General features: G+C 32.0%; 1 protein-coding gene across 2 annotated transcripts; it reads left to right on the top strand.

Moving 5' to 3' along the window:
* The first annotated feature begins 2,048 nt into the window (after positions 1 to 2,048).
* Positions 2,049 to 4,261, top strand: LOC18046422 (transcription factor MYB52). 2 transcript variants are annotated; one of them, XM_024186877.1, is made up of 3 exons: positions 2,049 to 2,913; positions 3,045 to 3,452; positions 3,616 to 4,261. In XM_024186877.1, exons 1-3 carry the CDS (start codon positions 2,478 to 2,480, stop codon positions 3,834 to 3,836), a joined length of 1,065 nt encoding a protein of 354 aa, XP_024042645.1. In that variant the 5' UTR covers positions 2,049 to 2,477; the 3' UTR covers positions 3,837 to 4,261. The 2 variants fall into 2 exon arrangements, with proteins under 2 accessions (XP_024042645.1, XP_006443531.1); XM_006443468.2 differs by having other exon boundaries at positions 3,547 to 4,261.
* Positions 4,262 to 12,364: the final 8,103 nt, after the last annotated feature.

The raw sequence follows: 12,364 nt of genomic DNA, 5'->3' as shown, positions 1-12,364 counted from the left end.
TTTTAGAACTCCACTACAGACCGACTTCTTGTCATCCAAACCATGAGTAATAATGTAGGAAAAACAGTAATAATAAATGCTATTGAAGAATAATTATTATTTTCTTTCTACAATTTATATCCAATAAATTTTTGTTTTAGATTTTGAAGACCTTCAAGTCTCTTACTTTGTTGGTCTTAATGAAAACTTAAGAATTTTGGAATAATAGATAATCTCACATATAAATTAGAAAGTCTTAAGTCAGACTAACGGCTCGTTTAGGATTACTTTTTGAAAGTTCAAAAGTGATTTTGTAAGTTAAAAGTTAATTTTAGTGTTTGATTAATTTTTTAAATCACTTTTGGTAAAATTACCTTATCTTATAACATATTTTAAAAAAGAGATATTATCATTTTCCTACCAAAGATATTTACCACAAAATGTTTAAACTGTTAGCATTTTCCCACCATTCCGTTAACTAAATAAAAATTATGCTGACATCATAAGGGCATTTTGGATATCTCACGCGAAGCCAAAACGTTGCGTTTTGCAATTGTAAAAAAACAAGCAATTTGGACATGGAAGCCATAGAAATCGAAATCAACCCCCCTCTCTCTTGTTTCTTGTTCCATCCCCGCCCTTTCTCGCTCACTGTCAGTCTGTCACTGACCCATATCTCTCTCACTCTCGCAACAGTGTCGTCTTTTGGGGGTAATTTTGTAATTAAATCGTCTTTTGTTGTTCTTTCTTTTTAAAGGGTAAAATCGTCTTGTCGTCTTTTGAGGGTAATTTTGTAATTAAATCGTCTTTTGTTGTTCTTCCCTCTTAAAGGGTAAAATAGTCTTTTACGCTCCATGGGTAAAATTAACTTTTTATGCATTTTCCGTTAAATATTAACTGAGTTTTAATGGAATGGTAGGAAAATGCTAACAATTTAAACGTTTAGTGGTAAAATGATGTTTTTACCAAACCGTGGTAATGACATGATGTGTTAGAGTAACTTTGGTGGGAAAATGATAATATCTCTTTAAAAAATAAGGAATTAGTAGCTTTTTAAAATTTGATTTTGAGAATCAGTTTTATATTTTATATAATTTCATATATATCCTTGTGTCTACTATATGAATCTAAAATTATCCTAATTAATCAAGAAATGAAAACATAATTAAATTTAAAGAGATTATTATTATTACCAATTATATTGAGATAAAAAATAAAATTGATAATATAAAATATTTATTTTGCTTATATATTATTATACATATACAAAAAAAATATATTTTATATACATGTTCAAAAATGTGTAAATAAATTTTAATTAACATTATTTCCAATTTGGTAGTTTACATTATTACAATAATTTAATAATAAGATTTACCAAATACACAAGCTGATTTTAAAACTTATAATACTTTTAAAAATAAATTTTAGTAAATATTTAACTGATTTTTTTTACAGTTCATTATTATTACTGTATAGGTACCAACAGTTATTTTAAAATGTATAATATTACCAAACTGGCCCTAATTATATCATATTACAGTACAATCGTGCAATCGGCTCGTTATTTATCCACTATAAATTTAAAATTATCTCAAATTTATGATAAATATTTAAATATTATATCATCACACCACCACTCAATTACATTTCACCACATACACACTTAAATTTTTGAAATCGATATAAATGCATCATAAATGATGACAAGTAAATATGCTCTCAGCTATCTCCTAAGACTCTTCTCGAATTAAACGAACTATTTAAAAGTTAATTAAAAGCTACTCGCATAATATCATTACAAACTAAGTAGTATACCGTTATTGCATCCAAACACATAAATATTATATAATAATAATAATCAAGCACCAGCATAGTTTAAATCTATGTTTTGGGTAATTTAAAAAACAAAGCTCATTCCTACATCAACCAAAACCGAATGGATTAACAGAATCTATCATTAAAAAAATCATAACAAGAAAGAATAAAATAATTAAAAAGAAGAGAAAACAAAGTATTTAAATAGAGGGGGGTGCGTATGTTCGATAAGAGAGTAAACAGAGCAGAGAGACAAGTGGTGTGGGACATTGGTTGAGAGTATAGAGTCGAGACTGAGGGTCATTTGAGTTTCCGTTTTCCTTTGAAAAAAGCAAAAGCCTTTCCACAAAGAGACAAAAGTGCTTCTGGTTTTCTCCCAGAACCCAAGAAGCGCTTACACGCACCTCCACCACACCCCACCCACACGAGCGGTTCTCGATTTCCATGCACAACAGAGCCTGTTACTATTTGCTTTGGTAAAAGCAAGTTAGCATAAGAAGAACCAACAATTAGCATTTAGAGATCTCCTTATCTTCTGTCCATCTCTCCCAAGTCTCAAAGAATCTTGTGGCTTCTTCTCTTCTTTTGAAAGTTTTTATTTTCCTTTTGTTTTTGTGTGTGTTCTCTTTGGGGGCATTTCTTGTTTGTGCTCAAGCCCCATTTGGGTTCTCTTGGAAACAATGAGTCTTCAAATTCTGAAGGGTGGTGGCGATGGCAATGTTTTCAATGGAGTTCATCAAGGGATGAACTTTATCGCTCCTTCTTCTCATCTTTCTCTGTCAAACACTTTTGGGACTAAAAATCCTGAAACTGGGTTTCAGATCTTGAGCCCTTGTCCTATGGAGATAAATAAGAAACCATGGGAAGCTAGGAGAATCTGTGTTGAGGAGAGAGATGGGGTCTTTGGTGTTCATAAAAATAAGGGGCTGTCTTTGGATTTGGGCGAGGAAGTTGAGGATGTTATCAAGCGCCCTGTTTCTGGAAAAAATGGCCACACTAAGCTCTGTGCTAGAGGCCATTGGAGGCCAGCGGAAGATGCCAAGCTTAAAGAGCTGGTTGCTCAATATGGTCCTCAAAATTGGAACTTGATCGCTGAGAATCTTGAAGGAAGATCAGGTAATATATTTAAAATCCAAACAAAATAAGAAGAAAATACCGTTTCTTCTTTTTTTTTTTCAAGGGAAAAAAATGACTTTTCTTAGGGGTATTTTGACTGTTGTTGACTTTGTTTAATTATTTGTTTCCAGGGAAGAGTTGCAGATTGAGATGGTTTAATCAGCTGGATCCAAGAATCAACAGGAGGGCTTTCAGTGAAGAAGAAGAAGAGAGGCTGTTAGCTGCTCATAGGTTGTACGGTAACAAATGGGCCATGATTGCCAGACTGTTCCCGGGAAGAACTGATAATGCTGTCAAGAATCATTGGCATGTGATCATGGCTAGGAAACACAGAGAGCAATCCAGCATTTATAGGAGGAGAAAGCCCTCTTCTGGTCCTTTCCAAAACAACAATATTAATATCAATAATGCTAATGCTAGCAGTGATGAATCAACTATCTCAAGCAACAATGAATCTGCTTCAACAATCACTGATCTTTCACTCACTCCCTCTTCAGCTAAAGTGTCTCCAGGATACTTCACTAAGTTTTCTCTAATGGGTATGTGTTGTATTTTCAGTTCTCTTTCATTTTCTTGTACTTTTTAATTAGATTATTGTTTATTGAGTTTTTGGGTTTGATAAAAATTAAAAAGGTCGTTCATCATCTGAAGAAAAGGAGATTACGAAGGGAAGTGGAGATGTTGACAAAATTTATGACACAGGCTATGAGTTTTATCAAGCTGGGCCTATTGGAGGAGTGGTTATGAATGTGGACCAGTCTGGCCAGACAGATTCAAATTCAGAAGTCTCAGCAAATGAGTCAGTAGGCAACAACAACTCCAACAACAACAAGGTCAATCTCTCTATGTATGGGGAAAATGAGACTAGCTATGAGAAGATCAACATGCCCTTCATTGATTTCCTTGGAGTTGGAGCTGCTTAAGAAAAGTTTTGGGTATTAGAAAAAATCAAAAATTCAGAAAATCAATCAGCCAGTGAAAGAGAAGCAAGCAACCAATGAGTTGAGTCCAAGTCTGCAGTAGTAGGTCTTATCTCTACAGTCTTTAATGTACAGTAGTATCAGTGCAGTTAGTTCCATAAATGGCAAAAGAGAGTAACAGTAGAAAAGGTTAAAAAAATAGAGAGAGAGATGAGTAGTTGTTACAAGTTATATAATAATTCTCTGAAACTTGTAGTAGTTTTGGACTTATCCAAGCTAGCTAGCAGGCTTTGTTATTCTCTGCAAATTTTATGTCAATTTTCTGCAGCATGTTGAATGTTGATGATGCTATTGCTATGCTAATATCATGTTAATGCAAAGCCAAAGTTGTTTCTCCTGTGACTTTCTGACTCATAAATGAAACTGCCTGCCCATCTTTCATGACTTTTCAATGCTGTTTGGTACACTTTTTTTGACCATGTTATAAGTGTGTTTCTTTCTTTGCCTTTAATCAATTTCTTCTATTATAATATCAATCAATATGCCCATCACTACAGTCGCAAAGCCACCTGATGCCATATTTTCAATGGGGTCTACAAAATTTTTGCATGAGTCCTTTTTAACAGTACCTTATAAATGTGACCTTATAGTTCTCTCCATGTATGGTCGTTGTGCGATCAATTTTCAGAAAATAAATAGAAAAATAAAGTAACTTTTTTTAAAAAAAAAATTACACTTTCTGTTCCCGAGAAAAAGAAAAGTTGAATGGGCTCTTAGACAATGACGGAGGCGGTGGGAACAGACAAAAAATTGCAATAACGGAGAGTATCGAGTAAGAGAAACGTATCTAATTTGTATATTTGCCTCATAAATTGTCATAACATGTATATTATGATATGGTTCTAATTAAGTATGTAATTAAATGTTTCATCTTCTCTTACAGGGCGATATAGGTGGATACTACAATGAATTCGTTGTATCCATCTTCCTTTATTTTATAATACTAATTAATCTTGAAGTAAATCGTGTACGTAGCAGATTATGGTAGATAGCAAGTGATGTGCCGATATGGGATGATCGTATAAACAATTGAAACACAATCTAGTACTGAATCTTGTAAAGTGAATTTTGATGTTCTTGTATGTGATTATTAGTACACATGTAATATGTTCGGAATTAACAAATATGCAATGATTTTTTTTAAAAAAAAAAATTAAATACATGTATTTGAGTTTAGGTCTTGCCAAGAATTCATTAAAAGAATATTTACTAGGAAAAATCTTGACTTGGAGGCTCATTATCTATTTATTCATTGCTATATATTATTTTCAATCAAGCCCAATAATATTTATACACATATAGAAAAAAAGTGAATGGATAAAGAACACTATTTCAAGAGCAACAAAAACTTTTTAAACCAATATTATAAGTCTTGATAAGCACCAACATATTGAAAACCTAGACTTCATAGATACTACAAGAGGTTTTTCCCAACTAAACTTGATATATAATTTACTGGTACATACAAATTTATAAATAAACTAGTCCCTTGATTTTTTTAAAAATCATGTGCGAGTAATTGTGCGGTTAATATTTAATTGTTTTTATATTTTTTATCTAATAGCTTTCAATTACCGGTTTGTATTTTGCCCAAGAGAAGCTGAAGTCAAGAGAAAATCATGGCATCATGCTCCACGTTAATTGTATTTTATCTTCTAAAATCAAAACATTACGAGTTCCTCAAATCAAGGGTAAAAGTAGCATGTAATTAATTTGTCAAAAAGTTACCATCAAAATTCACAATAGGTGTAGCTAGCCTTTGAAGGTTGATGATGGTTACTCAGTAATCTTGACATAAATAGGAGAAGTTATGAATAATTAGCCGGAACGAACGCCTTGATGAACAACCTAGCCTCCTCCAAAAGGAAGAAAAAGGTAGCAGGGTAAGTTTTAAACTATGATTACTGTTTAAGATTAAAAAAAAAAAAGATTGATGTATGTACGTAATTATGAATTCTCCAACTGGTTCATCTAAGTTGCATTAAACCAAGGTTAATTTTGACTTGGTGACTGACTTGACTTATCTTATGATCATTCATAAATAAGTCGCATTAAAAGAAAAAAAAAATTAAGAAATCTTATTTGAGAAAAACTTGATTCAGTTGGGGGCATTACAGGTGATAATACTATTACTGTATTACATCATGTTACAGTATGGACGTAGGGTTTAAAACCTAATGATGACGTGTCGACACAGAACATATACGATTATACTTAAATTATAAAATGACAGTGGTGCTCATTAGAACACATCCACGTTTAAATAATAGTAATTACCACTTTTATATCTTTTATATATTACACAAACCACAGACAAAGTAAAGTTCGTAAAAGATCAATTGTGGCTCAGCCTTTACTTTCGCGTTATTAACTTATTATGCTGGGAAATAGCAATAATTATGCTTGATTGTGTACACATTGTATTGTATGGAAACAGATCCGGTGCTCAGCTGAGTTTGTGCTGAGCACCGGATCCTGGTCCGTATTGTATTGTATATAGATTGTATTGCGGTATCTCGTATTAAATTAAAATACAATATTATGTTTGGTGAAGTATAAACTGTATTATATAAACTAATATTTTTTGTTTTAATATTTATATTAAATTAATAATTAAATATTCATTTATATTTTATTATTTATTTAAATTTTTATAATTAAATTAAATAATTTTTACCTCCGGCCACCACAAGCCGCCATACTTTAGTGCCATTTGAGGTATATTTTGGTGCCAATAGATGGGGATATGGAATGATGCAACTATTACTAGTAAGGAAATTTTCAGTCTCTATAAATCTATGGCAAAGTCTCCATTTTTTAAATTTTGACTGTAAATTTACGGCAAACAAAAACTTTTTTTTCCATAAATAATTGCACCATTGCATAGCCTCTACAAATAAGGATTCTAATGGTATTAGATTTTAGTGCAAAACATGACGTTATGCAGTGGCCGGCCACCATCGAATTGTCGTCCGCAATTTCATCAGCACCAGTGCCAACATATTTGAGTTTTTAATTTTATTTAATACTATTTGCTTTTATTTAGTTTTTATTTATTTATTTTTAAATTTTTTAATATGAATACCATATTAAACAAATCCGATTCAGGTTTGTGTAATGTAAAAATGTTTACATTATGATATATTACAATATATCATAATGTGAGCTGAAAGATTTACTAAACATAGGATTGCATTACATTGACTAATGCAATTTCATATGATTTGATGTGCCAAACACACCCTTATGACCATATCCTTAGTGTTTAAAATTTTTCTGATGACTACTAAAATCATTGAGAAGCATGCATAGGGTGGGAGTGGCAATTAGAAAATGAATCGGATCTTTTTTGGTGCCGGAGTAGATTGCACCATTTGTCCCTAATTAAATTTAATCTATTCGTGAAAGTGCTTCAAGTAACTTTAATTCCAAACATGGTTCATTGCTTCATGCAAATTATCTTTTCTTACCTTTCTTTTACTTTTTCTTTTTACCAGCGTAAAAACAAGTTTAAAGTCATCAGCATCCCATGTACTGTCGGCAACTCCAAAAATTATTACCAACTAAATTTAAATGAAATAAAATAAGTCTGGAGTGCTTAGGAAAAGGTTGATGTCATAAATAGTACTTACTTGACATATACACTACTTCTATTAAATTCTTACCAAGTATTTATTATTTGATGATTAGTTGATTTGAATATATTGATGGTAATTTTGTAGAGTTACATAAACGCACGAATATAACATCAATAAAATTTAACCATTTTTTTTTCTCTTCACACCGACGTTATCAACTGCTTAATTTCTGTTTTATATCGGCTAGATTTGTTTTTAGTTCTTTTAAAAAAATAAAAATAATTTTGAAGTAAAAAGAAAAACATGCAGGTAGTTGATATCAAATCTTAAAAGAAGAAGAAAAAAAACTCATTAAGCCCTAATGAATGTTCATCAATGAGTTTGCAATACTGAATATGCATAAAAAATGTTTAAATTTAAGTGGAAAAAAATGCCAATATAATGTAAATTGATGGGGTGTGAAGGATGAAGAGTAAGTATAACCAAAAATAAATTTATTACTTAATTAGATTTATGTTTGTACTTTTAGGTCATTTTAATTAAGAATATATAAATTAGGAATGACAATTGGGGGGGGGGGGGGGAGGCCTATCTCCATTAAAAATTTTGCTTCCGTTCTCTACTGCATTTCCCACTAAATTTAGTGGGGTGAGGAATCCCTATGTGCATGGGGAATGATTTTCTGGTCCTCACCCCATTCTCCACTTACTTATTTTATAATAGTTATAAATAAATAATTTCAATAAATTAAAAATTGGAGACTTAATTAAAATCATCATATTATAACGTATTTAAATTATTTTAAAACATATCCAAAAGTTTAAAACAATATCTCAAAATGATATTAAAACTTAACAATGTTTGAAGAGAGCAGCAACTTATGAGAGAACAGAAAACATAACAATATTTTAAGGTTGAATGATAATTATATTGTAGGATTTTCTTTTAGTTGTAGCTTATTTATATTAAGTAAAAATTATAAAGAAAATTTATTAACGAACATTGTAATTGATAAAACAAAAATTATTGAATAAAAATTAAATAAATATTTATATATATAACAGAGATTGGAGTGAGAGTGAGGTGGGAGTAGGGATGGCAATTTCCGGGTCCGGGTCCGGGTTTGGCTGTTCCGGATCCGGACCCGGATACAAAATTCTCATAACCGGACCCGTATTAAACCCGGGTTTTTAAAATCCGGGTCCGGTCCGGGTTCAACCCGGAAAAATCCGGGTTTCCGGATTCTGGGTTTTGAACCCGGATTGCTTTATTTATTTTTTTTTAAAAAAGTAATTTGTTGTAAATATCCCATCACCGCCTGCTGCTGCTGTTGTGCCTGCTTCTGTAGCAGTTGTAATGACCCAATCACGGCTTGCTGCTGTTGCTGGACTCGCTGTTCTAAAAATCCCATCGATGACTGCTGCTGCTGTTGTGCCTGCTTCATCATGGTATGCTGTTGCAATGCTAAACAGTGGACCCTGACATTAATAGCAAGGGACTCGTTCAGTTGTTGATCCTCCCAACTTTGCACAGACGTGTTGCTCGGCACAGTACTCTGCAAACGATCAAGATGCGGTTGTACTGGATCCATTCTTGCTGGTGTTGCTATTCTAAAGTCTGGAACACGGCCTGTGTTTTCCGTTCGAAAGCCTGAATCATTCACTCATTTACTGAGGAAAATGAGTGAGTGCAAGTGATAATGAATCATTCAAAACCAGAGCGTAGGAATAGAGAGGGCCAACTTGTCTGGTGGGAAGATTTCATTTGCTTTACAAAATTACAGATTTCACTTGTCTCGTGAGAGGAGAAATTACATATTTACAGTAATTTTTTTTAGATTGAAGGAGAAATTTTGAGAGAGGATCAGAGGAACGACTAACGAGAGAGATCTAGGGTTCACTTTTGTTTTGTTTTTTTTTTATTTTTCTATTTATATTTACGGATTTACGGATAAAAATAATATTAAAATAAATAATATCCGGGTCCGGGTTCCGGATTTGCGGGTTCACCTAAAACCGGATCCGGATCGGAAAAATACGGGTTTTCAAAAACTGATCCGGATTTCGGATAACAACTATGCCGGTGCGGGTTGAACCCGGACCGGATTTTCCGGGTTCAATCCGGGTCCGATCCGGGTCCGAGTTTGGTTGCCATCCCTAAGTGGGAGTACAAAATTAAACCCCACTCAATTAAAAATTTTAGAGTTATTTTTTTCTCATTCTCCAAAAATTATTTAAAATTTATTCCATAAGGGAGATCTCTTAGCAGGATTTGCCATCCCTCATATTTTAAGAGAGTTTTTCGGTTGTGCCATTACCTCCAACCTTCTTAAATATGCCCAATAATAGGCCAAAGCCCATAAATGTACACTTGCAGGCTAGCCCAACATTTTACCCATTACAAAAGAATTGTGAAATACACCAGGCCCAAAACATTAATTGTTGTCACCTATTGACGTCATAAGTGTTATTAGAAGTTAATAATGCATCTCAATAATACTACTGCTCCATATTAGTTTTAAGATTATTTGGATTCAAATTGAAAAAAATGACATGCGGTTATTAAACTGCGATGCAATATTTACTTTTTTTTTTTCTACCAATTCTAAATCGCACACTTGATTCGATCTCAAGTGAAAATTTCAAAAGATGTGGTGATTAAATGGAAAGGCCAATATTAACTATTTCACTACCATTATATTCAAATAACTGTAAGCTTAGGTTATATCCCGAAACAAATCAATATTCCAATTCAAATAAATGTACGGGGCAATCTTTGAAGTTAGCACTTGAGATACTTGGAGTGGCTCGAATTTCATTTATTCGGGACAAGTTAAATAAGATCACGTATATAAACAATACATACCCTGTCCACTAATTGTTAATGACTTTTGCATTTGCAATCATCCGAATTCGAATAATAATAAAAGATAAAAATTGATATTTAACGGGTAAAATTTCTTACTTCCATTCCAAACCTAAAAAAATAAATAAAATAAAATAAAATATATGCAAACAATTTAAAGTTAGTAATTTATTAATTTTAAGAAGATCTCATTCAGATTTATTCAAACTTTTATGGGTAGAAAAACCAAAATCAGAATCAAATGGGTTTGCAGGTAAATAATTATTATTAAGTTAAATCATAAGAACGTTTAATTAGGCCAGAGATGAGAATCCAATAATTTTGTTATTCCACAAAGTCAACTTGATTTTAACTTGGTAATTCCGAATTACCTTTAAGGTGTGTCCATATATATGTATATGTTTAATACTTTATGGTATTAAGTTCCCTAACTTACGGTATTTGTTAACCGTGTGAAGAGTTGTCGTCTTCAATATCATCATGTCATACTGTAAAAATGAATATCCAGTGTATCAATAAAGAAGAGAAAACAACAATAGGTCAATAAATTTTTTTAATTAAAAAAGGGGTTATATGGCACGCCCATAAATGCAAGATTCAAGCCTGTGTTTTTAAACGGAGTTGTAAGTAATCTTGACAATAATCTAGAAAAACCGTGCTGGATTTGTGAAAAAATGAACCATTTGTTCCTTTCAAATCATGAGCTCAAATAAATTAATACTGAGCAATTATTCACATATTGGATTCCCATTGTAGGTTGACTGATTTGTTTCCTGGTCAAAACAATTGCAGAATCTATGTAAAAACTTACAAGCCTCAATTTTTAATCACCTAGAAATTACACCGTGGAGTAAAATCATTATATTGGTTCACATGGCAGCCAATAGAAGTTGTAATTAATCTTTGATTTTCACATGTTATTTCTTAGTAGTTGTGCCCTAATGTTTAGAGAATAAAATAAAGAAATCTCTGAACAAACATCCGTCTGCATTGGATTGGTTATATCGGTCGGTGTTGAAGCCCCAAGTTGGCGATTTAATTTCATTTCATGGATTTTCGATACTTCCATTCAATGGGGAATCCAAGTACCGGCCCTGCACCCAATTTGTATAAAAATTTAATACCCTGCACAGGACACAACTGTATCTGGGATTCTTTCCAGGAAATTAATCCTGTGTCCGTTGTCACTTCACTAGTAACGAGTTTTTTATATGACATTGATGACAACCGCATCAAGATTTGCAAGAATATAAGTGCAAGATTTTCTTTGACTTGGCACTTTGTTTTTTATTCTGATATTCTTATTGTTAACTCTATAAAGAATTTGTATCTCTAGTTTTAACGTTTTTTCTTCAGATATTACACTTCAAAATTTTTGAATTGCATATATAAATTAACTTCTTTCGGTGGCAATCATGTAACATTTCTTGAAAAGAGATAAAGTGGTTTTCGATTAACATTAGGATATTCAGTGATAATATCACTTAAACATTAGGCGAGTTATTTACACAAACGATGTATAAACACACACGCACACTAATTTTGTGACACCAAGAATTTTCATACATATTACAATTTCTTTTTTCAATCTTGCAAATTTAATTTGAGGAAACTTTGTAAATTTAGTGTTATTAGATGTATATTTACTTCAAAGTTTTTGAATTGTTTTAGTAAATTCACTTTCTTTTTCTTTTTTTAAGAATAAGGTTCACTACATGAGTATATTCATATATATGATGCAATCATGTAACATTTTGTTAATAGAATTAAAGCATTATTGAATTGATATAATATCACGTGAGCAGATAACTCATTAGAGGGCGAGTTACGTTATACAAGTTAAAAAGAATATATTTGTTTTGTGACATAAAGACTATCTCACTCTAATAAAATATGGAGGAAGCTAAAATGCAAAAATAAATAAATAAATAAAACATAAGCTCTAATGTGCTAAAGGTGCTTTATCCACATTGATGAAAGGATAGTACAATTGAGAGATAAACTATTCCCATATTTGTGAAGAATTGG

The sequence above is a fragment of the Citrus clementina genome, unplaced genomic scaffold (genome assembly GCF_000493195.1).
Source record: "Citrus clementina cultivar Clemenules unplaced genomic scaffold, Citrus_clementina_v1.0 scaffold_3, whole genome shotgun sequence".
NCBI lineage: Eukaryota > Viridiplantae > Streptophyta > Magnoliopsida > Sapindales > Rutaceae > Citrus > Citrus x clementina.
The sequence above is the reverse complement of the archived record's forward strand: the minus strand, read 5'-3'. Positions and strand labels throughout refer to the sequence as shown.

What these genes read in the sequence shown, in the direction of transcription:
- LOC18046422 (XM_006443468.2), top strand. Translation starts at nt 2,478, where the DNA reads ATGAGTCTTCAAATTCTGAAGGGTGGTGGCGATGGCAATGTTTTCAAT. An exon ending in GAATCTTGAAGGAAGATCAG is followed by an intron (nt 2,914 to 3,044) that starts GTAATATATTTA and finishes ATTTGTTTCCAG; the next exon opens with GGAAGAGTTGCAGATTGAGA. An exon ending in CACTAAGTTTTCTCTAATGG is followed by an intron (nt 3,453 to 3,546) that starts GTATGTGTTGTA and finishes AAAATTAAAAAG; the next exon opens with GTCGTTCATCATCTGAAGAA.